Source organism: Typopeltis vanoorti, chromosome 1 (assembly GCF_054136105.1).
Source record: "Typopeltis vanoorti isolate ZY-2024b chromosome 1, IOZ_Tvanoo_1.0, whole genome shotgun sequence".
In the NCBI taxonomy this organism is placed as follows: domain Eukaryota; kingdom Metazoa; phylum Arthropoda; class Arachnida; order Uropygi; family Thelyphonidae; genus Typopeltis; species Typopeltis vanoorti.
The window spans coordinates 126,211,549-126,239,277 of NC_143549.1; the positions used below are offsets into that span (position 1 = coordinate 126,211,549).

General features: G+C 35.7%; 1 protein-coding gene across 1 annotated transcript in view; it reads left to right on the plus strand.

Annotated features, from left to right (window-relative positions):
- The first annotated feature begins 2,564 nt into the window (after window positions 1-2,564).
- Window positions 2,565-27,729, plus strand: part of LOC150110404 (fasciclin-1-like) — a 267,702-nt gene continuing 242,537 nt past the window's right edge. The window contains exon 1 of the mRNA XM_090399191.1: window positions 2,565-3,214. Coding sequence (XP_090255317.1) covers window positions 3,110-3,214 — 105 coding nt within the window. The 5' untranslated portion in view covers window positions 2,565-3,109. The remainder of the gene's footprint in view (window positions 3,215-27,729) is intronic.

Here is a 27,729-nt window from a genome sequence, read left to right on the forward strand (position 1 = left end):
AATTTAATTGATGATCATTATCACCACAGGGAAGCCATCTGCACGTTTCAGAATTTCGCTAACCGGCAGCTGAAGCCACTATCAGCTGGCTAATGCATGTCACGACTGCCATTCTGATAAGTCTAAAAGACTTTTCGATCTCAACGCTTTCTCGGAAAACTTCGTCAAGGCTTTTACTAGGCGATGTTTCTATTTGACCTCTTTTTTTTTTTTTGTTTCATTTTCCATTTTCCAAAATGATTTTTAAGTAAGTGTAGTTTTCGAGTCTTTTCAAAGTAATCGCTTAGGTTTAGACTGACCTTCGATACGAAGGTCAGTCTAAACCTAAAATATAAGTCAATTTTGCAATTGTTATCATTATTCTTCCAAATATTTAAAATTCTAAAGTGCTTTATTGCTTCAAAACGTCTAAGTTCTTAAATTATTCCAATACAGGATAGATGTCCTACTATAGAAAAACAAACATTATTTGTATCCCTCTTCCATTCGGTGTTCTGATTCTATTGCAATTTGAAAACAAAAGTATACCTTCTCAGATGTCATTGGTCCAAACACCTATTCTGGTTCCATAGAATTTTATTTACTTATTTGTTGTCTTTTTCGATCGTAATAAGATGATATGGGGTCAGTATATTATGTTAATTAATTGTGTGCTTCTCTTCTTCTGGCCGGTTTGTCAGTTTTGCAGTGTGAAACACCTCAGTTTCCGGAAGTTCCCTTTTGGTGTACACTATTTATCCACATATTCTCCAAAGACAATGGTGCAACACTACTCAAGTATCTATAATAAGGAATTTGATAGCATGCTGAGATGCTCAGAACACTGTCAATTTCTCGATGGAACATCTCTGTCTGTGTGAAATCGCTTGCCAACCTGGTCCTTCAGTGGAACGAAAAAGCGTAAGATCAGAACAGTATTTATGCATAAGCTAGATAAACTATAGCTTAGTATCTCCCATACGAGCACGCACCTCTACTTGGGTATAGATAATCTAAGATGTGCTCAATATTGGAGGCCTGTTATAGCTAGGATCACAATAGTCTTAAATCCGGTCCTGTATAAGATCTGGACAAAGTTACTGGTGGTACAAAGATGCTTTGGTACCCAGTAAGTATATGAACACTGTAGTCAAGACAGTGATGAAAACTATTCTGTACACACCACTTAGTGAGATGTTAAGCTCTTTAATAATGTAATTTACGTTGATGCATCTTCTCTTTTGATTTAAGGCATTTGTCCTATAAATGTTATGGTCCGTGATGGATGTGACCTAGGACAGATTTGCAAGACTCTGCTCGTCCTGCATACCTGTCCCCTGTAGCAACGGCATTGCACTAAATCGAAACTTGTTTCTATAATTTTTTTTCAGAAAGTATCATAGATATTTCGCGAATATTGAATATTACTTGGCATAATGTTTAGATCTTCCTCGATTAGTATACGGAATCCATCGAGTTGCCCATATAATAATAATAATAATAATAATAATAATAATAATAATAATAATAATAATAAAATATAAACAACATTGTGAAAATAAATTAAAATAAATTAAAAACGAAAAAAATGGAGAAAAGAAAATGCTGATCGATGAAAACAAAGTCCGAACGTTCTTCGAAATGTTACTGATAGCCCAAAACAGCAATTGCCGGATCCGTTAGATTCCGGTAACTCCCTATGAGAAGCAACTTTCCTATAAATCCATATATACGAAGAGCCTAACACTTGAATAAGAATTTCTATTTGTATATTTTAGTCACTGTTCCACGGGCATTTCAAATTCTCTCAACTAAAAACTGCGATCATTTACCGCTGGCGTTTGAAACAGCGAGTGATGCTAATACGAAGCGCTTCGAACACCTGCTTGGTTCAGTTCAATGGCCGCGTATCCTTGAAATGTTGAAACTTCTCATGTCCAAACGGAATGACCACAGTGGGTAGTCTTCCGTCTGTAGATTATAGAAATGGAAGCTTACGAAACGTTGTTATATTGTATATCATTGCAAACCACGAATGTGTGCGTTTTGTTTTCTGCAAAAGCGAACTTTTGCTTGATTCCAAGTGGCTCCAAAAACAAAATCACGTCCACCTTAATTAGACTCTATACAGTATTTCAATAAGTTATGCGGAATAAACATAGGAGAAATCATCGCTAAAATATATCGCGAAATGCTTTTTATTACCCATAGATGGCGTTGAGTGATTCTCTTCGATACATCAAAATATAAACAGCGATCTTAAACTTAACTTTCGGCTACTGAATTCCTCGAGGTTACGTTGTTTTCCCCTTCGGGAAAAAGCAATTCAAATCAGTGGGCAAAATAAAGAGATCTTCAGCTCTACTCACAACCTCTGTATTTTATTAAACATAAGCAATCTTTCCGATGCGCGTCTAACATTCTGTGCATGCTCTTAAACCTCCGGCGCCACGCAGTTGCCTGACTGACCCCGAACGCTTCATCGCCGCGCCAGTAGGCGTGGTTCTTAGTCACCGTACCTTCGGGCAAGCGGGCGAAAAGAGAGAGAGAGAGAGAGACAGACAGACGGAGAGCGTGCGAGAAAGAGGGGGAAAGAAGAGATCGCGTAGCGAAGCGCTCCCTAGCGGGGGCCGTAAATCCTCGGTGGTCCTGAAAAGACGGCAGCTGAGTGTGTTTCGTCCACCCAGCATTGGTGTGAAGTGGTCGTGCGACGATTCCGTCTCTGCATCCGCCGGGTTCCTTCGCTTAGTGCGTGGTCGACAAGCAAAGGGGTGGATAAGTAGAGAACTTGCGAAGAAGTGTTCATTTCGGAGGATTATTTCATTGTGTTGTTGTTGTTGTATTTGTTGTGTTGTGGTGTGGCTCGTGGCAGGAAAAGTCACAGCATCCTTGGCGCCATCACGCGCATCTGGGAGGGAGAGAGCGAGGGAGAGAGAGAGAGAGAGAGAGAGAGCGAGAGAGAGAGAGAGAGACGCCATTGTGAGAAAAGGGGGAAACCTGTTCGACGGAGCTAGCGACGTCAACGAGAGCGAGCGACTACGGGGAGAGGTCGGCAACGACGGGAGAGGTACAGCCGCAGCAGCAGTAAAGGTGAACCCAGGTAAAGCGGTCAACTGGTCAATAATTTACGATGGAGTCGGCATTGCTAAGGATTGTGTTTGGTGCTGTGTGTTTGGTGTTCGTCACAGGAGAAACACTGTACGATTCTTTAGGAGATGATCCCAATATTTCTCAGGTAAGTCTCGCCGATATTCAGTAAAACAAAATAACTTGTATCACGCAACTCTCCTTAGGTTTCTATCGCTGAATATCTGAGGAAAGTTCCGTTTGCAGAAGGATTTACTAATTGCACTTCTCACAGTCGTAACTTTTCAACCTCCCGTAACTTTTGGATGTGTGCGTGTGGCCTCCAGTGTCAAACTTTGCAGTTACCATAACTACAGTCAATTTGGACCTGTCAATGAACGGCACACGTTTTACTCACGTTCGCTATTTCCATCCGAAATAATTCTCGAAATCAATCGCATCTCTGTTTTCAGCAATGTCTCATCTGACTGTTGAGCACGGTGTGTACGCATTCATCATCCTCCAAATGAAATTGTTAAGGAATTCTCTTTAAGTTTTATGGTTAAAAATCCACGCAAAAAATTAATGTTTTAAAATGATTATAAAAATGAACTTTTTTTAATTATTATTAAAGTGCATTTAGCGAATAAACTTTTTATGATCGATTTTTACGTTCTTTGAAACAATGAATTTGAAGGAGTTATTCAGTAAAATAAAAATGCACTCCAGAATTCGATATATTTCTTAATGAAATTTAAGTTTAACAAATTGCTGTGGACACTCTTCTAGAGAAAAATTGGTATTCCTTATTTTATATTTACATGTTTTTTTTTTCTTTTAAAGATTGAATGATATTATACATTACCATATAATAAACATTTGGATAATTTTAATCGTAGATTTCAGTACGTAATTGCGAAACATTACATTTCAACTCTAAATTATATAATTAACTTTTTATGCATTATAAGTGATTGTTTAAAAATAAAACTCAAATAGATTTCAGAGTTTTTCATAAGTATCTGTTTGAAAAATAGCGCATTTAACAGTATACAAATAAAATAAAGGATTCTTGTGCAATGAATTTAATTAAAGAACTGATTTCATACATCGAAAAGCGATGGCTCGTTCAATGTCCAGTTTCTCCAATTTATAGGCAGTTCCTCTCAACTATAAAGAGAAAAATAAAAATTAAAAAAAAAAACATTATTTTTTCATTCTCTCGTAAATAATGTCCATTAATATTTCTTTCACATGAACCTATCTTTATTTAGAATTATAAATAATTCCAAAAAAAAATATCAAAAATGCAGTTTGAAATCCCTTCATACGATTGGATTAGAGGACGTCGAACTTTTATGTTCGTGGTCCAAAAACAGAGTTCATTTGAACACCAATAAGAATATTGTTGCAATCGTTGTCATATATAAATCTGATTGCGTAGAAATGTTCATTTCTGTAGAAAATAAACAAATAAAATAAAAAGTCATATCAAAATCACAAACTGAAAATACCCACCGAAAATAAAACAGAAAATCAGATATTAAATCTTTAATATATTCTTAATTAAATCCTCAGCGAATCCTTTTTTCATGACAGTAATACATTTATTTAAAGATATATACGATATATTTTTAAAATATACGAAAAAATATTTTAAAATAATTAAAAATATTATTCGGCCAAAGCAAAAACTAAGAACAAAGTTTAAAAATGTTAATTATTTTGAAAATAATTTAAGGTATTGTTGCCATTTTTGCCAGGAAAAAAAAAGAGTTATTGTACAATGTTATTTTCTTCAAGGACTGGATTTCAATGGCTCATACATTCGAAGGAGGTGCTGTTTGTTTTTGTTTAGTTTTGATATGGTGAAAAAAAAGTTGCCGAAATTAAATGCCTGCTGAGTAAAAATTATTTTAATGTGTCAACTTTTGCTGTATAAGAGCAGATAAATAATTGTATGTTTTTAAAGCTACAGAATCTATGAAAAAAATGTCGGTTTTAATTCCACTATGAACATTATTATTCAAGACGTGGGCAGCAGAAATCTACGCCCATTTAAAATTTGTTACTATTAAAAAAAAAAAAAAAAAAGTTCGTAGTTTCTTCATTTAGATCTCTAAAACCTTTTGGAGTTATAATCTGCAAAAAAAAAAAAAAAAAAAATACCATGATGCAGTCTAAAATTAACATTTGCCATTAGTGTAGATTGTTCATTCGATACTCTCAATCAAGTAATTTGATCTGCGTTACTCCTTTGTTAAAGTCCAACTATTGCAGATAAATATGAAATAACTACACCTTTACTGTTTTTATATTAAAAAAAACAAAACACCTATGAAATTAAATGTGAAACTGAAACTGCGTCAACAGATACTTCCATTTAGATACGATTACAAAAAAAAAAAGGTATTTTGAATAATTTTTTTTCCGCTTTCATGTATTGTATTGTATTTTGATATGCAGCAGAATAGTTCGATTTCTGAGTGTAAAACTCAAGATTCTTAATCCAAATGATATTATAAGGACGACACCTTTATCACCTAGATATATTGAAGAATTACACACAGTACATTAACTATTCATAGACTATTGCCAATCTCTCAACAGATTTATTTTTAATCCACTATTAAATTTACATTATTTCTGTTGTATTTTGAGTGGAAATGAATCTTAATGTTTTTTGTTGTATTTTTTTTTTGTAAATAAAATGTCACGATTGAAGGAATCAAAACAAAAAAATGTAAACTGGTATTAAGGATGAACTACAATTCGAGCGATAGAGTAACTAATCAACAGTTACGTTGAAAACTAGCACATGGTATCAAGGCATATTATCCCAATAGTACAATCATAGAACCAACGCTATTTCAGACAATATTATATACTGTTAGAATTAGTGAGTACGAGATGACAATTTGCCTTATGTACTCTCGTCCCTTGATACCCATGAAATCATTGATAGCCTTGGGCTAACTATCAGTTACGGCTCAGGATGGATATTTGCTGCTAATCGATTTTCAAAGAGTTAGTTAGGCCTAAACTTCCTCGCATGCTCTCTTTGGGGAAGAAAAGGAGTTTGAACATATTATTATTATTATTATTATTATTATTATTATTATTATTATTATTATTATTAATAGTAGTAGTAGTAGTAGTAATAATAATAGTTCGCCCTTCTATCAGTGGACTTGGTCCCATTTAGTTAATCTGAAGTAACACCAAGAGTACACAAATGTGTTCAAACTTCGGTGTGATTTAAGATTGTGGATATATTAGGTCTTGGCGAATAACACAACTCTCCATTTTAGAACCGAGTGGTTTTTCGATGCGTACTATGTCCAGCTTTTAGAATGTATTCATTTCAAGTTAATATACCTTCATGAAGAAATATTATTATTTCTACGTATCAATGTATTATTTTCTTCTCTTTTTCTGTTTCTCTCTCTCATTCATTTTCTGTCTACAAAACTGATATTTTGTGCTAATTTTATAGTTTTTCAACCTTCTTTATTTCCTCACTATTGCATTTATTCCTCTGATCCATCTTCGTTCTTACTATTCCACGCTTCTCCTTTTTATTTTTTTATCCATAAATTCTTTCCGTTCGCATCCTTCTTTCTTTACTGCTACGAAATCTGTTGGATATGCATTTCTGGTTTAAAACGGAGGAAGGATGGGGGAGGGGAATGTATATTTCTACGAGGGACGAGACGAACCTGCTGTGGCTTTACTGTTTTCACCAGTGATCAGCACCGAGCTAGCGGCGTATCTTTTGTCAGAACGTGCCGCATTTGTTGAGCATCTCGAGCAAGTGGGCGAGGCTAAGGGGTATCGCGAGCGAGCGCGTGTCACCTATCGATCGTCGTGACCAACTGGCAGAGTGACGTCATTTCGCTGTGTCCTCCGAATCTTCTCCCACTGCCTTCTCCCCACCCATGTCTCTCGTAACAGTTTCCAATATCCACACGCGCACGCACACACACATACACATAGATTCTGCATGTATAATTTAAGAATCTATTCAGTTCAAAACGTCTAGGAATTCCCGCTGGATGCGGTTTTTTAAGCATTGGCTATTTTTAGGCTAACTTTTGCATACTTTTCAAGAATGTAAAAGTTTTGACGACTGTAGCTTGCAACTATTTCACTTCTTTCTTCTTTTCATCAATTCAACATTATGGTAACTCTCAGTTGTAAATTCGGTTGCATTTAATGTATACAACTGACAGCCTGTTTTCAGTTGTTAATTGTATATATATTTAGGAAAGATAAAATTTTCAGCCTAATAATTTTTCAATGTAGCTCCCAAAAAAAGGTTCGTTCGTGTAGCTACCATATTTCGTAATTAAAATTTAACCAAAATTTTTATCACCTGACTAACCACCATCGTTACTTATTAGGCTTTTAGTCCGCGCGGTTAGCCTAATGGCTTTGCGCTTCGCAACCCTATGCCTGGGGGAAGGAGTGCCCTAGGTTCGATTCCCGTCAACGACGTGAGGAGCTTAAGGATCTGCCATAGCCAAGTTAGCCGGTCTTGAGCGTGGACAGCAGGGTTTTCTTCCGACAGTTTATCTGGTGTTTTTCATCCCGCAAGTAGGCAAACCGGTCCGAGGACACACACGGATTACAATCAGGATTATTGGGGAACGCAGTATCATCACACGAAATTTAATTTATTAGGCTTTTGGCTTATATCAGGAAAACCTAGTGAAGAATTCCAATATTAGCTGGCATCATTCTCGTGTTGAGCATGGGAGTAGAGGAAAGCGGGTGACCTCACAAATTCAAATGTTTATTTTTTTTCTCCAATATTTATTTAACAAATGATACCATCTAAATTACGAAAATAAACGTATAATTTAATCGAATTCGAATTAACCAATCTACGTTTTCTGGTTTAACCACAAAGAACAGAAATGCAGAGTGAAATCTTTCTTCTGTTAAACACCTGGATGCAATGCAGCCTTTGAAGGTTTGTGTTTTTCAAAAATAAGATTACCTCTTACATATTTCCTAGTGCGTTCGCTATACACTGTTACGCAACGAAGTAATGTTATTATAACCGAAGATCAGATAATACGAAATATCAAAGCAATATTACGTCGATTTCTAGCGGTAAATTCGTAATCATCCCAAATTCAGTGCAATCGCTTTTTTCCCCTTTAGTGATTCTACAGTTTCCCGAATGTGCGCGCATTAATTCTGCTCTACAGCTGCTTATAAATAATGTAAAATTACCCACGTTCTCCTATCCCGTAATGACTTTCTCCATAGCATTCGTGAAACATCTCAAGAGACACTTCTTTGGAGGAATGGCGTTTATGCTTTGGTCCTTCGTACTTGAAGTTCTTCTGAAGGGAATTAAAATCAATTACCGGAGCTAATTAGGCAACTAAGTGAACACAATTTCCCGTAACCGAACGTAGTGGTACTACTGTAATTTCGTTTCTATTTTCTTCTGTTAGACACAGAATTAAACAGTCCACTAACTCAGAATTCAGGAGTACGTTCGCTGAGCCGGTTAATCTCTTTTACTAAAATCCTTACAGAATTCGTAAGTTACTACAGCTTCGGCGACTTCTTTGGACATACACGTCCTCTCTTTCCCTCTCTCTGTTAATGGAAGTTTGTACAAATCCCGCTTATCAGATAGTTTTTTTTTTCCCTTCCTCCACTACTCATTGATGTCAGAAATAGATGTGCAAGTTGTGTTTGTCTTTTTTTTTCTTTTCTAAACCGTTCGCTTCGAGTGCTGAACTGTTTTTTTTTTCCTTCCATCTTAATGTATTTACAGTTTTAGCAAGTTTCGTCACGTTCGTGAACTTTTAAACTTTTTAACTTTTGGCCAGTTTCATAATTTTTAATAAGATATTAACGTTGACTTTAAGCTACAAAAGAACATTTTGAATTATTCAGTGGAGTTCAGGAGAAGGGTTCTGAACACATGTTCAGAATTATTCTAAGCACTCCTTCGATACTGCTAATGACGCTGACAATATTAGCTTACTAATAAAAAAAAAATTACGAAACATACTCATGTATTGTTATATGTTTGCATATAACCAGCCACCGATAGATTCGACACAGTTTCTTACTTCATACTTTTCAAGGTTATCCAATGTTAAGTATTTGTAAAATTACATTCAAATCGCATAGATTTCAGATTTTCATTACCTCTTACACTAAATTTTATTCGATCTCACGTTTCCAATCCTGGATTCGAATCCCATCTTTTCATCTGAAAGTGAGTTAGCCGATCTCATGCGCTAATGATAGGAATTTTTTTCCCATTAACTTGGATGTTTCATTCTACACACACAATTTACAGCAGACATATTTGGGCTTGAAAGCCTTGGTTGCTTAGGACACAATTCTAAAAAAAAATAAGAAAAGAAAAGCAACTACAATAATTTAACAGAATTGTTCGAACCTTTGAAGAACTTGAGTCCACATCAAATGACCTTGCAACATACACCCAATACCATTATCCCATAGAATGACTGGCGATATGCCCTAAACTTAAAAAAATTCTTGTGGCACGAGTAAAGTAGAGTGTTACTTTCCACTCATTTTTAATGTTCCAGCGCCAGAGATTCTCAAACTGTCGGATACGCCACTGTGGGGAATTTTTATAGATAACTCTTTGAATTGAATTATATCAAATTGAACAACTTGAAACGCCATACTAATATCAAAACTTTTAAAATAAAAGAAATCCTTGCGAGTTAAAAAAAAAAAAAAAAACTATTCAAATACAGCTTTGGAATTCTTCATTTATGAAAATCAAAATTATCCATCAACAATTTCGGCTGGCATCGTATAAAGGAGTCTTAAAAATCTAGTTACACATCTTAATTATAAATTTAATGTTTTAAATTTTTATGAAATTATTAAATATTATTTTATATAATTTAAACTGATTCAGTTATCAATTTATTCGTGGCATTTTAATGATAAATAATTTTATGGTTAGTAAACGAAAATGGATGTTAATTTTAAGATAATTTTGACACGGAGAATATTTTTTAAAGAAATACACCAATTACGGCAAAGGCTTAATTAATGATATTCAAACAAACCTTGACGGGTAATTGTAGAAGAAACCTATCTGATTAAATGTATGCGTTTAGCATTTACTGTGACCATAACACTTATGAGAATGCTACGTAATCACTACGCGATCGGCCTGTCGATCGCGATCGGCTTTGGACTATTGATAGGGTTTAACAAACAGTCGTACCCGGATGTGAACTTTGTTTTCTTACTTACTAGTTTCGAAAGTTTTACAGTAAATAATATTGATAAACGATTATTTTCAGCAGTATACTTCGGTCGTATGAGGAAAAAAGTTTTCTGTTGTTGAATCTCTAGTGGTAGGGTTGTATTGGCAGAAGACTTCAAAGAAATTGAATCCGAAACTCATCCTCCTCTTTCGCTCTCTAGAGGAAAGAAGATGGTTGAATGGATTCGAAGGAAACGTAAAGGAAAAAGCAGTAAAGAATATCCTTCGGCCAAACAGATTAGTTTTCTTCGAAATCTTCTTCCTTTTTTTTTTTTTCCTTCCCGCAAAGAGGAGTCGATCTTTTTCATATTTCTTTATTTTCTGAAATTGAAAAGAAGGCAAAATAGAGAATACCCGAAAGGTGGCAAAAACGGAAAATACATTTTTACGGAAACGTCATAGTTCGGGATTTATTCCGAGAAGAGACTCAATCGGAGAATACCGTCGGAGGGAATAACGAGCTGCAGCGGAGCGGAAGAGGGAGATGCCGGAATTCTGTCATTATATTTCTTATTCAAATAAGGTATTAATGACTGTCGGAGACGAGGGAAATGCAAAAAGAGTAAAAAAAAAAAAAATTAACTCTTCTTTGTGCATCCGCCTAATATGCACGCGCCCACACACGTGTGTGTGTATGATAAGATCATACAAAAATTTTATTTATTTTTTTTTTTTATTTAAAATATATTAACGTTCTTCATTCTCTTCCCGATTTTAATTATTTTCATGCTTGAATTAAATTTCTTTACTTAATATACGATTGTTCACTCTTGAGGTTTCTCCGTTGTCGATTTAAGACATTTAAACGATCATCCTAGTGCTTGGTTGATTCATTTCTAATGTCGTAGCAGCAGCGATGTAGGAAAACTTAAAATTATTAACTGTTCATTAGAGTAGATTGTTGATGACCTTCGTGTGCTGCGTAGCTCTACGTGGGTCATTTGAAAAGCTTCTTCTACAGTGCTGTCACTGGGGAGCGCCGATGCCTATACGATTCTTTTGATGGCAGTTGGGATGTTCGTACCATTATTAGTCGTCTAACTTACGTGGGCTCTTACTGCATCAGGAACAATGTGGTTGGTGGGGGGGGCGGTAATGAGGATTTGCTCATCGGCATTTGCAAAATTTTACGCAATGCAGCTTGCAAAATTCAACGTGGACTGAATGATCCAAAAAATCATGAGAGATCATGTGTTTTGCACTGTAGCTGAAGAGAAAAGAGTGGAGAGAAGTCAAGGTGATTTGAAGGTTATGCACGTTCTCCAACCACTGATATCACGGCTGCACAGTGCATGTGACATATTGTGTTGTCCTACGAGAAAGAGAGCGTGTATTCATCGGCTGATAATATGCAAATTAACCTTGATTCTCACATATCATCGATTCTGAGATTTATTCTATCACAGATTGGAAGATGCTTACACTCAGGATTGAATCCAGATAGATGAAGGAAGGTAAGAGGAAATTCTCACTTGCCTTCAGCATTTCATATTAGAGGATACATACTGCAGAATTATTTTGTTGTTATTATTATTATTATTATTATTATTATTATTATTATTATTATTATTATTAGTCTTGGATGACATGAATGGACGTTGCCTGTTTGTTTGGAGATCTTAGACGCTATCCATTCGTCCACCTCGCTGAGAGAATGAGAATTAAAGTCATAATACCTCCGTTTGTTTTACCCAGTTATTGTTATTATTTCAAGAACACGAAGAGAAAGTCTAAATACCTTGACCATCGGGTAGTTATACAACAGAAAGTTGTATAACTATCTGATGGATAGGGATTTTCTTCGCATAAATATGAAATTCCCATTGTCTTGACTAATTCTTTCGGATGCGATGATCTGACCTTGAAGCGCGACCGTTCGTAACGTCTCCGTTAAGTTGGGATGAGTTCTTAGAATCTGCCCCCCCCCCCGAGATTGGTATCGATTATTAACTCCGCACTATCTTCTTACTCAGCGTTCATGCTTAGAAGGTTAACCCGTCATCAGCTACAGGCTAGTGATAGCTATTGCCAAAAAGATGCATAGTAAACCATCCGTAGTGACCGTAGCCTTGACGTCATCCATCTGTTATCATGAAAATGAAAACAGATGTTTTTAAAATATTATAATAAATACGAATGATTCTGCTAGTAATGAGGAGAATGTCAACGATAGGCAGTATTTGAATTGAGAGCGCCGATGCGGTCAACAACTGAATAAATTACCAAAAGCATACTCGAATGAGGAAAACGAAAGAAGGGGGGGGTGTATGTACTAAGGAGGAAGGTGGAAGAGAAATCGTAAAAAAGGGAAGATCTTTAGCGAGTCAACTCTACTTACAGATACAGTTCACGGAACTTATCTATTATTTTATAACCTAATGTTATTCAAAATCTAACAACCATATAACCAAATATCATCTGATTTTCAAGCAGCTAATTCCAACTTGAATAATCCAGTATAATACGATGCGACAGGTGATATCAAGAGATCCCTTTCTCGTATTTTAATTATTTTTTTTCGTAAACAATCTCGAGTATTGGAAAGGGGAAATTAGTGTTGCTTCAAGAAATGCCAAAGGCTGGAAGGGAGAGCAGAGTGATTTGTCAAAATCCCCTACAGGAGGGCGGACGTTGAAGAAACAAAATCAAATGCAGGAGATGAAAGAGACTGAAGGGCGGCTGCTGCTTTGGCATTGACAACATTCATATATGTCACTATTGACGTTTCGAGGCAGGGGATTTGCACCGAACTGTCACAGTTCCCGTAATTTTCGTGGAGTGGTATAAATTTATTAGCAAACTTTCTCCTTTCTTGTTCTCTTCTCGATGTTGTCAAGTGTTGCCTCACTTCAGGTGACAAATGTGATTTTCTTGCAGTTAACTCAAGCAACCTCTCACCGACATTTCAATGCTCGAATTTCTATACGTGCATATCGAAATGATTTGGATATAAAAGGAAAACGCGAATCATAATGTCGACACTATTTAAGGAAACTGGTACAGTGAATGATTTAAAACTTCACCAAAGCAGAATTAAAAAAACGGCATAAAGTGAATACACGATGTTCGATAAAATACATTCAAACAATGCTTTAATCTTTTTTCCTTTTCATCTGATCCTCCGTTTCCTATTCTATGTAGGTTACAATATCACCGGAAGCTGTGCACAAAGGAAGACTTCCTGTTTCGATGATTCAATGCTGGAAGTTCCAGAGCTGTAAACCCACAAATTTTCCTTGGCGTGTAATGACGGCTACGTCACTTACATCAATGCCATCTCAATTAAATATTGCATAATATTTTATGGATTCCTTTCTCTGTGTCATTCTCTCTCTAAGTGCTATTCAATTCATTGTTACATAATATTTTTGGCACCGACAGTGTTTAAAACGTAGACATGTGTTGGAATTTCTGTCGCTCTGTTTGCAAGAACAATAACAATTTGTGCTTGCATCGACAGAGCATTTCCTCTTCATGATTGCATCATGTGCATGGATAGCCTTTGGTTCCTCTACCTTTCACAAATATCGCCTGTTGTTCAAGCAAGGAAATCATAATGCTCGGTGTAGAAGTTCTATTTTTAAGTGTACGTGACGTCATCCATTGAAACGTCACAATTGCTTCTACCGTACTTCCTGATCCTCACTAGGCCTCATCCTTCCTTGTTACGCTTCCAGCAAACATACCTAGTAGCCAATAGACAGATAAAAATCCCCTTCCTAAATTCGTACTTGACAGGAGAATGCTAAGTGGACATTTATAGACACATATACAGTCATAGAAAGAGAAAGAGAGATAGCGAGGGAGAGAGAGAGAGAGACGCTCTTTAAAGTGAATAGTTTTTAACAATAGCTAACCAATTGAAATCATCCTTAACAATTACGCACATCTCCTGCTACGCGTTAGCTGATTGTCATACTGACAAGTGCTGTACTCCAGGAGTTTTCTCATTGTTGAAATGGTCAAGATAGTCTACCTCGTAACACTGCCAACAGAATATTTAATATTTAGTTTTTTTGGTCTCCAAAGTATAAATGCATTGATTAATTTATAAACTGCTTCTCTCTCTTACTTTAATATACTTTAGATTGTTTTGACATAAATTAACAAACAATGGATGAGAATACATTTATTGCTGGTTCATGCAAGTAAGGTAAAAAATGAGTAACAACTCTTCGGTTGAGTAATCTTCAAAACGGTGCCAATATTTACTTGGCTTCAGTACTGTTTCATACATTAAATAAAGGTTTTCTCGGTTACAGTAGAAATGACTCAATTATTAACAATCTGTGAATACCTTTGTCTTTTTCAATTTTTACCGTATGAATTTTCTATTCTCAGAATTAATTATTACAAATAATTTGCAAGGATTGCTAAAACTGCATATATCCCAGTAAGTAGTAACTGTTAACATTTCATAATGGAAAAGGTAGAGTTTTCTGACAGGCTTCGGTGAAGAGAAAAAACAACAAGCGGGTGCATGCTAAGAGGATAAAAAACTGCATCTCCAAAAGGCATTCTTCTAGCGACACCGTGATAAGGAGATTAAGTCTTTATCTCGACAGAACGATGGGACAGGAGGATGACGTGTACGAAGAGGCAAAGATGTTGCTAATCTCGTTAAACATCTTGAGTCGAACACATCACTATAAGATGAAACGATGGAACTCAGGCATCACGACATTCTGCATTCTCTCTGAAGTTGCAGCAAGAAGAGCACTTCAGGTTTCGAGTTACATCCCCTTCCACTATAACTTCAGATGGGAAGAGAAATGATATTTTATCCTGTTGTCACAATAAATCTTGCCAAGCGTTGAATGAACAAACAAACCCAGTTTACGTATATTTGATGATAGGGCTTCGTTTGTAGATGTCAAACTTTATTCTCTCTCTGAATATATATATATATAGTTTGGAAAGTTGAAATGGCGACAAGACCACAATAAATTCTATAAAAAAATTTTTCAACGGACATCAATTGAACTCACTTCCGTTGGAATAAGAAATAGGATTTCCCTTGTCCGGAGACTTGGATTTCCTTCATTTTCCAGTAATCATCACCTAAATTACACCTACTAAATACAAATCACATTCCGTCATTGGCCTCAATCTCTATCAATTTATATTTAAAACGAAATATCGCGAAGTAATTTGTTTTGGATGTCCGCCCCTTTCATATGCAGTAGTTCTAAGCAAATCGGCATCAATAATCTTAAACTAAAATATGCGTGACCTTGCTGTGATAGGAACAGGAGTGCATCCTATCAGTTTAGTTTAACCAGTACCAAGTTAAAAAAAATTTTTTTTCTAATCTAATGAAAGCCAAAAGTTTAAAGAAACGCAAGTTCCTCTGGAATGCGAAGAAAGAAATGTTCTTTCGCGCAGAACTACTACAATGCTACGTTACCTGAAACTTTCATTTGAACAGCAAAACTTTGAACAATTGGATGTGATGGCAACGACGTGCGAAAAAAAAAAAAAACCAGCAACAAGAAAAAAAAAACACATTAACTTTCTGATAGGGCAGCCGTTAGTTCGTTGGTCTGCTTGGTTCGCTCTACGTTACTTCACCTCTCGACATTTTCTACAAGGTCGTTTTAAAAGAGCTCTCGTAGCGTTTAGTGCACAGGTGGGTATCGTACAGTCACCCCGTCACTACAGAGAAAGCTCGTGGGAAACGAAAAATGCCATTGAGGTGTTTTTGCTCAAGTCAAGGAGAATCCCCTCCCCTACCCCCCTCTTCTTTGCTGCACCCCCCTCCTTCTTTGCTTGCTTACTCTCCCAAGTCAACGAACTCCCTCTCTGCGTACTGTCTGTCCGGCACACTTATCTTTTGACTGAGTGCCTTTAAGCTGCACGCGGGGATCGTCACCAAAGTTGACAGAACGGTATCGTCTATTGTATGCATGTTATTAAAACGAGAGGAATAACTTCTTGTAGCATTTCCTTCGCTTACTGTGCCAATCATTTTTAACTGGTTACATTATAAATGGTCCCCTGAAGAACGTAACTCCTCACATAGTTCCAGTAACGACTCTGCGTTGAACTTAATGCATCGCACACCACATTGGCTATCAGTTAGAATGGAAGCAAGGATACTCTCAGTATAGAAACTAATGGAAGCAGGGATACTCCCAATATAGAAACTAAAATCTATATTTTTTTAGTGTATATAGATAGACGAGAACAAAGAACAATATTAGATAAATATTATGAAAATATTCGCTTATCAATATTTGAATCCAAACAACATACGTTTAGCTTACCGTGAATTTTCACGGTAAACTAAACGTTGGTTTTCAAGCTTCTTCTATGAATGAGAATTTAAACATTGAATATTAAGAGATTAATACTGACAGAATAAAAGGATGTACTGTAACGCTAAAGAAAAATTAGAACAAAAGTTTAATATACATGAATAATTAAAATATGTGCAAGGATACTCTCAATAAAGAAACTAATTCGGTTATCTTACCATGAATTAGAGTCTCTTAACCAATAAAGAATAAAGAGAAATGAATATTCCCTTGAAATTAATACTCTTAAGTTTATATGTAAGAAACATGTGAGTCATATTCGTATTTCGAAAATCAACCGCTTTAATAACAAAGCCACTCCTGCAAGAAAAAGTATGCAAATGATGGTAACCTCTCATGGAGAAAATGATACAAAAAGGAATCATTGAGATGATTTTAATAGCTTTGATGACAACATGCTGCCTCTAGCATGACCTCTTTCGGTGGTCTATAGACAGATCGATAAGATCTTAGGTATAAATAAAGAATTGTTGTAAACTATCACATACACAAGTAATTTTGTTTAATAAGTTAAATACATAAAATTATTATAAAAAAATAATATTAAATAAAGTACTATAACAGCATTTATTATTAAATTAAGGGGATAAAAATCCCTTATTATTTTACAGCCAGTACGCGAAACTCTAAGATCGAAAACTACGATCTAAGAGTTTCATGCCGGAGAACTATCGACGAATCCAAGCGTAAGTGAATACCTGGTAGTACAACACCAAGGCAACTCGAAGTAAAGGTTGAGGAAGCTCCCTCACTATCCTTGATATTTTCTCATAATGTAAAACACAGCTCCTAGGGGATGTAATACTGTAATTTAATTACATTATTTGGAGATGTCACTACCTAGACCGGTTTCAATCTTTTTTTGAGGTCTCGTCAGTGAGAAGGTAGACCTTTTGAGGTCTCATCACTGATGAGACCTCAAAAAAAGGTTGGCTGTGTTTTACATTATGAGAAAATATCAAGAATAGTGAGGGAGCTTACTCCAACTTTGCTTCGAGTTGCCTTGGTGTTGTACTACCAGGTGTTTACTTACGCTTGAATTCGTCGATAGTTCTTCGGCATGAAACTCTTAGATCGTAGTTTTCGATCTCAGAGTTTCGCATACTGGTTGTAAAATAAGGGATTTTTATCCCCTTAATTTAATTAACTTTGCCAGAAAAAATAGCCGTTTGGCTTTTTATCTTAGCATTTATTATTTTTTTTTTTTTTTAAGTTTTAAGCTAAGACAATGCAAGCTGATACATTACTTCTCATTCAGGATTAGTATTTAAAAAAAATAAAAGATTTCATTTATTGTAACTACGATTTGTAAGTACTTATTATATATAACATAAACTGTGCAGAATTAGTAAAACATAACACCAGAATTTGATGTAAAATTTCATTTCGCATATACGCAATATGTGAAATGTGAATGCATATAACTAAAACATATGGATGTTCGTGTATGTATATGTTTCACATGCTTATATTATGTGAAATGTATTAATAAAGATTGATTGATGATTAATAATAATAAAATATTATTATTATTATTAAAATATGAAGACATAATCTACATTGCTAATTCTGATTCTAACTGGTGCTAATTTTATTTTATAGTAGCGAGTTCAGTCCGTTTTCTCCTCCCTTTTTTGAGTTGTTTCTACATCATATTTCCCTGCCTGTTTACGTTTCCAGAAATTTTCCTATTGCTGATCCGATTGCTTTTCACGAAGTCGGCGTTGACCTTCTCGATTCAATAATTTATAATCACTGCTGCTACTTCCTAGCTCACTAGTGGTTGATCCATCAATAAATATCTGCTTATTAGTAATACTGAGAGTCCCATCGCCATGAATGCAGCTTAACCATTGTGAACGTTCGTGTGTTAAAGCTAAGACTTTAACTATCGGGTCCTTTTTACGTGCTATTTAAAATAATCTTAATACCTACTGAAATAAAAGCGTTGCATAACTGATAGGGAAGCGTCCTTATGTGTTTGCTTTTCATTTATTTATTTATTAGGATTGTTGTAACAAAGAAAATTTAGAAAAGTTACCGACAGAGAAACCTAAATGCAACAGTAAGAATGAAGTTCTTGATTAGAATACAGTAGTTGTATGTATAATCACTAGTTTCAAAGGTAGCAATTTGTTAATTGGGTACGTAATAGGTGACATTTGTGTGGAAGCAAGGGGTCTCTCATTCTCTGATTTATGCATAATCGCATTACTGTTATTGGCTCGGTTGATAATAGTTCAGCCTTGCTAAATATTATACTTGGAGTAAGGAAAGGCGGTTAAAATAATAGGTGCACAAGTATATTGTAATTAGCACTGTAGTGAGTTAGAGTATGATTTAACATTTTAAACAGACGTGTGATTTGAAGGATTAGAAATCGGGCGCGAAGGAGTGACAGTGTATTAAAATGGTCACAGCTCAACCAGAATGCAGTCCGAAGGACAGCGGACATTTGCCCTTAGGTCCAAACGACCTAGAATTGAATGCTAACTTTAAAGTGACTTTTCAACTAAAGTTAATCGATCGCATAATGCATTGGTACTATTTATAAAGCAAGTAAACACACGGCCTGAGAACATACGCAATTAACAAACATAATACACTGGCCTCACTGCTTCGCAAATTCGAACTAAAACCGATAAGTGTCACATTAGAAATCATTTAGATCAAATGTCCATTTTTGATGGAAATGGGGGAAACAAGTATTAGCCTCATTTGCAAAGGAATATCAATGTTGCCGAATTAAAACAAATGTTATACTGCGGAACACTTAAAAGCGTTTTGTCTTGCACTGCTGTGCCGCAAGTGTAAACTTAGAGAAAGGCCACTGAAGGTAATGTGGACATCGAATTGGTAAAGAGAAGATCAGTTAAATGTACGAGTTGTTTTAATGAGGAGGAAATCGTCAGGAGGAAAGAGTTTGAGAAGCGGAATTCAAGTGTAAATTGGTAGATCTCTAAATTGCCATCTTACTCAAGGGAGGAAAATGGCAATTTAGAGAAACTAAACCATCGCAGTTAGTGAAACAGAAAGCCCAAGTAATAATTTGGACGTCAGCAGTTAGTTATACCCCATTTACAATGCAACTTTAAGTAGTTATGAAGATATCATTACGCTGTGGAGAAGTTGGAAATAACTTAAGTAAGCCTTAAGGAAACTAAGGCCATGGGGCTGTGTATTACGTCTTAATAATATGTGTTCTCCAGCAGGTTTTTCTATACTGTAGTAAGAAAAACTGAACTTTCAGTAAGGAAAAACCTACCATCTTCATATCTGGATCATAATATTTTCAGCTGATAATATAATCCTTATAATCGATTCAGGTGTTTCTAACAGAAGTGCAAATGTTGGTTATCTCCATGACTACGCTAGTTGTTCAAAAGAATGTTGCTACAGTATGATACCAAGAACGGAGATGGATCGGAATCTGAAAATGCTGTTTACAAGGGAAATGATAAGAATTATGAGGCGCTCGTTATGCTGGGGGGGGGGAGACATTTAATTTTGAGTTATTTAAAAGATGAGGCGATTTCACGCTAATTTTGATGGTGGAAAGAATCTATGATGAATAATATATCACACCGGATTTTGTGTAGGCTGTTTACAATTGAATATTGTGGAATCCTCAACTATGGGGATAAAAAAAAACAGAATGGAATAGTTTCTTGGAGGATGGAATGCATTTCGTTACCAATTGCCGTAATTTAGAGTTGCAATTTAATATTTTTTAATCAAGAGAAATCAAAACGTAGTCAGTATAATCTACTGGAAATAATGATAAAAAGGTTGTCAAAGAGTAGGCCAATATTTTAGTGAATGATAAAGAAATCAATATTAAATGGTGAGTTGGAGGATGTAATGTAATACACTAACGCATAAAGTTTAGTAAAATAAGCTTTTGTGGTGTTGAAATTAGCAACTGGAGATAATAACACCACATGTTTTTTAGAGTTTCTGAAACTTTGACTACTTTTGATGACACTAGTCATCAAAAGCAGTCAAGTAATATTACATCCTTCTCCTAATATTACAATTTCCACTTTAGTGGAAATTGTAATATTACTAGAGAAGGATGGCTGGAAAAAAAGACGAGTACTGTTGCTCATGAGAAAGAGCTTTAAAGATGAGTGGAGATATTACATTCGAACATGTGTGGAGTTCAGATATCATGGTGTCCCATGAACCAGTTATTTAATGTTCGCTTAAAACGTAAAGCATCAGTAACGAGATATGTTACCATCCTTGCTATTAAGAGGATAGAATGAACCAGCTGGAAATTAAACAGGTAGTATACATATTTTTTTAGAATTAATTCCGTAATAAACAATCAGATGAACCATCAAACAGCAGTAAGCTCTCGGATTCAATAACATCATCAGCGGAATTAACAATGTTGAAACTTTTTGGGAGAAAAAGTGATTTTCACGTTAGAATTTGAAAGCATAAATTGTGTATTAGAAAATACGGATATCTAATAGTCAATGGGTCGCGTTTAGGGACATTTTGCGCAAAAAAAAATTAAGTTTATCCCAAGACATAAATTGAAAGATAAGACTGGATTTAGTCTAATAAGTAATGTGGTTTCTAAGGAAATAAACCATACGAAGAAAACCCTTTGGAAAAAACCCACACGTGAAAATTTAGTTGATTACTATGATAAATATAAACTGCAAAATTAATAACCAAAGCTTTAATTAAAATCCGTAAAGGCTAAAAGTGAACCAACTGCAGTCGTGATTAATTCTGCGCGTTTTCATAGATGTGCAAAGCAGAGTAAAGAAAATAAGTACCGAAGTTAACAAAACGAATTCTGCAGAACGATTTAAAAATATCCTGCTACCATAGCAGAGAAATTTAATCAATACTCTTGCGAGTGTTTATGTAAAGAAAGGTAAGATCGAGAAACCAGACAATGCAACGCGAGTAGTCTGATACTCCTAATGATAATACAGAAGAAACTTATTGATCTTTACACCATCTGACGACCGATGAGGCTAAGGTTTGTGGTTAGGAATCTATAGGCTCGGTTAAGCTCCTCATAACTTATATATATGCGAGGATAATCATATAAACTGGTGAGTTTTAAGCCAGTTAGTGTAATAAGTATTACTGAGAAGGTTATGAGACCGCCGATGAAACTTCACTGATAGGGATTCCTTAGTGAGCAAAGGTAGGGTTTCGTTAAGGGACAAACGATTTTGACTGATCTGCTATTATTTTAATAAAAAATTGTCCATCCATCCATCTTCAAGGCCCACCTTTCCTAATTGGGTTGCGGGGACAGCTGCAAGAGGGACTTCCAATGGTCACGATCTTCCACCACCAAGCTCAGGTGTTCTGTGGGACTCCCAGACGTGTCTACCCAAGGTTTTTGGATATAGTCTATCCAGCGAGTCCTTGCCCTTCCGTGTGGCCTCTCACCCTCTGGCTTGGCAAAGAGGACCTGCTGGTGGAGTCTCTCTTGTGACATTCTGACCAGGTGCCCGTACCATCGTAACTGTGATATCTCAACACGGAGAAGCAGCGGTTGAATATTGAGGGGTTTCTCGAATTGCAGAGCTTCTGACCCTATGGAGTCTTGTCAGCCCCGCAATCTCTCGAAGGAACCTCATTTGCCGCATAAAAATGATAAAGAAGTAAATTGATTATTACTATGGTGTGATCTCGACTTTAGCACGCCTTTTCACAGTTTTTCGTATGAACCTGTTGATCAAAATGAACGAAACGAATATTGACAATTATTTAGCAAAACAGTGAAGGAAAACTGAATGACAGGAGAAGACAAGAAGTAGTACTGATGGAGATCAGGGGATAAGTAGTATTTAAGAGAATCCTCCAGGAATCAGACAGATTAGGATTAGAATATCCCAAGTTTCAATTTTAAATTTATTTTATTTAATCCATTAATGATTTAGGTTCAAATATTAAAAAATAATGTTTCGGTTTTCCGATGATATGAAAGAGCTCAGTCAAGTTTAGTTGGATTTTACTGCCCAAGCAACTCAGGCTATGAGGCCCATGTATTACATCTGTTCTAATGGCCGCTTTGAGGGATGAAAAAAAAAGTTTCCGGGATGAAAAACCCTTCTACCTCCGTATAAGATAGCTAACTCACCTTCATTCGTAAAGCTGTGATAAATGTTCTTTACTTCCTACATACAATTCGAAAAGCTGGGGTCTTTTCGACCCAAGGGCATCGTTGAAACCAACTGAACTACATAGACTCGTACTCAGCAAAGGCAAACTGTATAAATAACCTCAGCTTTCTTCAGGATCGTCGTATAAATTTAAAGAAAGAAGTGGGTTTTAAATTTTAACGCGAATAAATGCGAAGTACGTGAAATTTGTTAGCAAGGTGAAGATGGATGCAAACTGAATGAAAAGTCAAAGCAACAATTAAATATAAGAATTTTCGCAATTCAGTTATGACTAACTTCTGTCGAGGGACCGTGTTGATACGACAACGACTAAACATTAGTAGATTTTTAATTAAATTAAAAGACATTTCACTAGTGTGGGAGGGAAGGTAATGATAGTCTTCTATCTCACTTTTCAAGCTAATATTGGATTATCGCTTTCTGCTCCGATCGCGCATATTTTTAATGGATGACAAGTGAACGGAAAATATTAGCCAATTGTCGGAGAAATGGTACCATGGTAAATACAAGATTTAGTTAGTCATATGTAATTGCTGATATACTTAACTAACAAACAGAAATAATTGAACTTTAAAAAGTGGATTCGAATTCTGTGTAGGACGTAAATGATATTTATAAGGCTTTTGAACTTTTAAAGATGAGTTTGTCAGTCTCTTGCGTACTATTATGCTATTATAATTTTAATTATTAAATATTATTGATTTTAACAAAGGTTATATAAATATACTGACGAATTAAAAATTAATATGTAGATATTACTGAATATACTGATATTGTGTTGTGCATGCATAAACATATTAGCAAGCAAAAATTTTAAAAAAAGGATGCGAGTAAATGGAAATATCGCATAGTTTTGAAAGTTCAAAATGGCGTATTCGATGTGGTGGAGATACTGAGAAACTCTTATGTATGTAGATTTCATCGGACCGTAGTAAGGATCAATATATGATTCACAATAGCTGCCAATGGACTTTTTAAACTTTTTTATCACTGAAAATCTCTTTGATCTGTAATTGTTGATTTTTTTTCATGTTCTGGTTGATTCATCTCCTAATGTTCCGGTTTCCACCTTCGATGAAAACCGGAATTACGTTGAATTGATTGTAGTGTACAAGAGGCATTAGATAATTCGCTGAGTTGATGCCATTGCTACGTGGGCAGACATGGCTCTTCGTGCAAGATTGAAACAATGATCATCATCATAATAATAACCGTTTGGAAATATTTATTCATTACTGAAATCAAATGTACCACCCTCGGAATAAAACGGGACATTAAAGTGACTTATTTATTGTGCTGTATTCTGTCTATTCAAGCATTCTCATTGCTTTTCAAAAGACGTAATTTTCTTACGAATCCAATTGCTCTGTTTGATACTAAAGACGAAACGTACTTACGCAATGATATATTGCGAAAAATTGTTTCTAACAAACGCTGATCGAATGTAATCCAGCGTAACCAATTTAAAATGATCTGTTCTGAAAAGTGTCGGAATTTCACTTACTGGAATTTGTTGATGGGTTTTGATGTCGGAACTTGCCGATCAATCCGCAGTTATTTGCGATGTCTTGTAGGTTGTTGACAAGCAAAAGCACCGTGATCGATATATTGATTTCTCTCCATATTGGCATCGAGAATGTAATTAAAGCTTCAGCCAACAGTGATGCTCGGGTGGATTCGAGGCACCCTCGTGTTCAATAAGTCTTTGAGACATGTGCAGCAATCGTCATCTTGAACCCACGGACCTTTCACTTGTAAGTTTAGTTTGTTCAATATGATGCGTGAATATGAATTATCACCAGTTTATTTATTTACTTATTTTTGGTTTAATTTAACTTTCTTTTCTTCCCGTTCATCTGTCTAATTAGATCCGCCAGTGGCTTTATATCAATGACGTCACATATTGAGTTCTATTCGTTTCCTTACCTCCCTTCCACACCTGCTTATTGTGGTAGACAAACCGGATGTACAGGTACCAATTATATTCTAGTAGCAGATTAGCCCCTGGTGGTGGAATAATAAAACAAACAAACAAAAAAAAAGACAAGGTAGAAAGAACAGAGGCGGCTGTTTAAATAACAGGAGTGTCGTGTGCCTTAGCGTACAGCCAAAAAGACAACACGACAGATTGCATGGTTAAAACAAACGATACATTTTATCTGCCAAGCGATGTACGAAACAAAACAAAAAAAACAACGGACGCTTAATTAAAGTTCCTCCGTACGATTTATTGCATCAGATGTATTTCAGCTTTAGGTGCAAATTTTCTTACGAGAAGAATGTAAAACAAAGAAGGAAAAATAGATAGTGAAAATATAACAATAGAAAAAAAAAAGATTTAAACACTGCAAATGAAATATACAACCAGCAGAGAAAGATCCATTAATATTTTCAGGACTTTCATCTCGATGAGCAGGATAATAACTATAATGATATTCGTAATTAATACAAAATAACGCAACTGCACAGACTCGTCTTTGCTATGTGGAATGTCTTCCTGGTATGTGACCATTTTGTTTTTAATTCGTAGCGAATAGACCTTTTAAAAAATGCGTCCATTTTCAGTGATTTTCTTCTGACATTTGATAAAACAATTCGGAGACAATTATCGAAAGAGAGAGAGAGAGAGAGAGAGAGAGAGAGAAAGAGAGAGAGAGAGAGAGAGAGACACACACATCTGGATGGGCGATGCTTATTCAGATATCGCGTTTAAAGAACAATCAAATAGCTTAAAATTGCTTAATGTTAAATTAGGGTGAATACGATCTTTTAAACAAGCTATCGAGCCTCCGTATCTCAGTCAGTTGCGACGATGCCCTTTGATTGGAAAGACCTGGGTTCGATTCCCGTCGAATATATGAAGAATTTTTCCTCTTGAAGGTGAGTTAGCCGCTCTCATTCGGTAGCAGTGGTTTTTTTTTCTCCCTGAAACTTGGATTTTTCATTCCACAATACAGGCAAAATGCTAGAAGAACATACGCAATATACAGACATAGGACACCACTTTTTTTAATCGTATCTGTTTCTAAACACTGACTCAGATTCGGATTCTTAATCGGACGTCCTATTCATATGCAACCTGAGTTATAAAGAATCAACCCTCGTTAACTAAATCTCTGAGCAAAATTTAAAGAATTCTACTGTCAGAAAATGAAAAACAACAAATTTATAACAAAAAGACCTAAAAACTTCCTGGAATTAAATTTGGCTTCATTCCTATGGACGAACTTTTACTTTTATCTTCTTAGGTAAACATTTATTTTTTTTTCAAAAATTATTCCTTAAGAATATACAAGTTATTTTTTTTTCCAGACTCCTGCAGCACATATTTCCTAGATTAGAATTGCCATTTAGTGTTATCTTTGCGCAGTTAAAATCCGTTACGTCAAACAATCTCTACGAAAAGGATCAAACCATTCGGGTTGTTGACAAAGAAATGTCTCTAAAATACGATGCATAAAAGCAACGACAGCAAGATTAATTTCGTTCAAAAGACATGAAATGTAGCGGTCTGAGTCGAATCTAATTTCCGTCATGTGACGTGCAAACCCCCCCCCTCCTTACACCCACTTTCTCTCTCCTAAACCGAAAACGTCTTCCTTGTTCTCCCAGTGTTATCGCTAGTTGAATGATTCTAAACAAGGCGTATTTATCAACTGTCGTGTATTTTTTCTTCTTCTTTCCCTTTTTTTCCGAATAAAAAAAAAAGATTAAGTTAGTGTAGACAGGCTAAAGGCAAGGACTAAGAGCACGCGTGTAGAACTCCATTGACAACAAATCAAGCGATAAAATGCATTTTCTCAAGGCAGACAGACTGATGGAAAAATCTCATTATGTGTCTCTAGCTTGGGACTACTTGGCTGCTGACTGGTATTCGTGGGATTAGGCTTACAGTTCTCTTGTTATTCTACTCTGTAAGAGAACAATTCTCTACCGATGAAAGAAAATTTGTGATTTTAAGATATACTTCTTAAATGAAATAAAATTATAGTCGTTATTACAGTGTTTCGTTGATAAAACTAACAAAGACAATAAACAGTCTTTCAGAGAAATATTTTGACGACGTGAATTCAAAAACACTTGCTTGCGCATTTTTATTTCTGAATATTTTAAAGAAGGTTTCATTCTTAAATGCGCTTTATGGTGGTATCAAAATAGTTGCATGTTTTATTCACCTTAACATATTACTGTAAGAATGGTTTTAAGGTCTCGAGCGACTCTGCGTTTTTTTGACTCGGAAACTGAAGTCATCTTTAAAAACAAACTCTAATTTTTCATAGGATTCCAATCTAGCGAATAAGAATCAAAGAACTGTTTCCTCCCAACACAAAACGTACAACATTATACTCTTCCTACCCATAATTCATTACAAACCATTTCTATAAAATCCTCGGACATCTGCGGTCACGAAACGTAGCAGTTAGTTTGGATGTGGGCTGCATTCTTAAGCCAGTGCAGAAAACTGAAAAAAAAAAGAACACACCTGGGCACGTTCTCTACACAAATTGAATTTTTTAACGGCGCCATTTGAGACTGCGCCTCACAAGAAGATCTGGCATTTTAGACTGTTTCAAAAACAACCGTGGCATACTAAGCCACGACTGTTTGTGCTCAGCGAAGGGAGTTATGTTGGAGCATTTTCCCTGGTGGTGGATCGCATGCATTATTACAATGTACTTTGAATATTAACAGTAGAAAGGGATTCAGAATCTAAGACATCGAGCTTGCAAAAGTTCTTTCGGTGATAGGTACTCTCTCTTTCTGTATGTGTGGGGGGGCGGTCCTTTTGCCATCTCCTGAAGTCGTAAAATATTCCTGTAGTTTTATTATTTATGTATCTTGTTATCTCTTATCATCTATTTCATATATTTCTGCTGACTTCCTACTTCTTGGTTCATTATCATTACTATAATTTATCGAA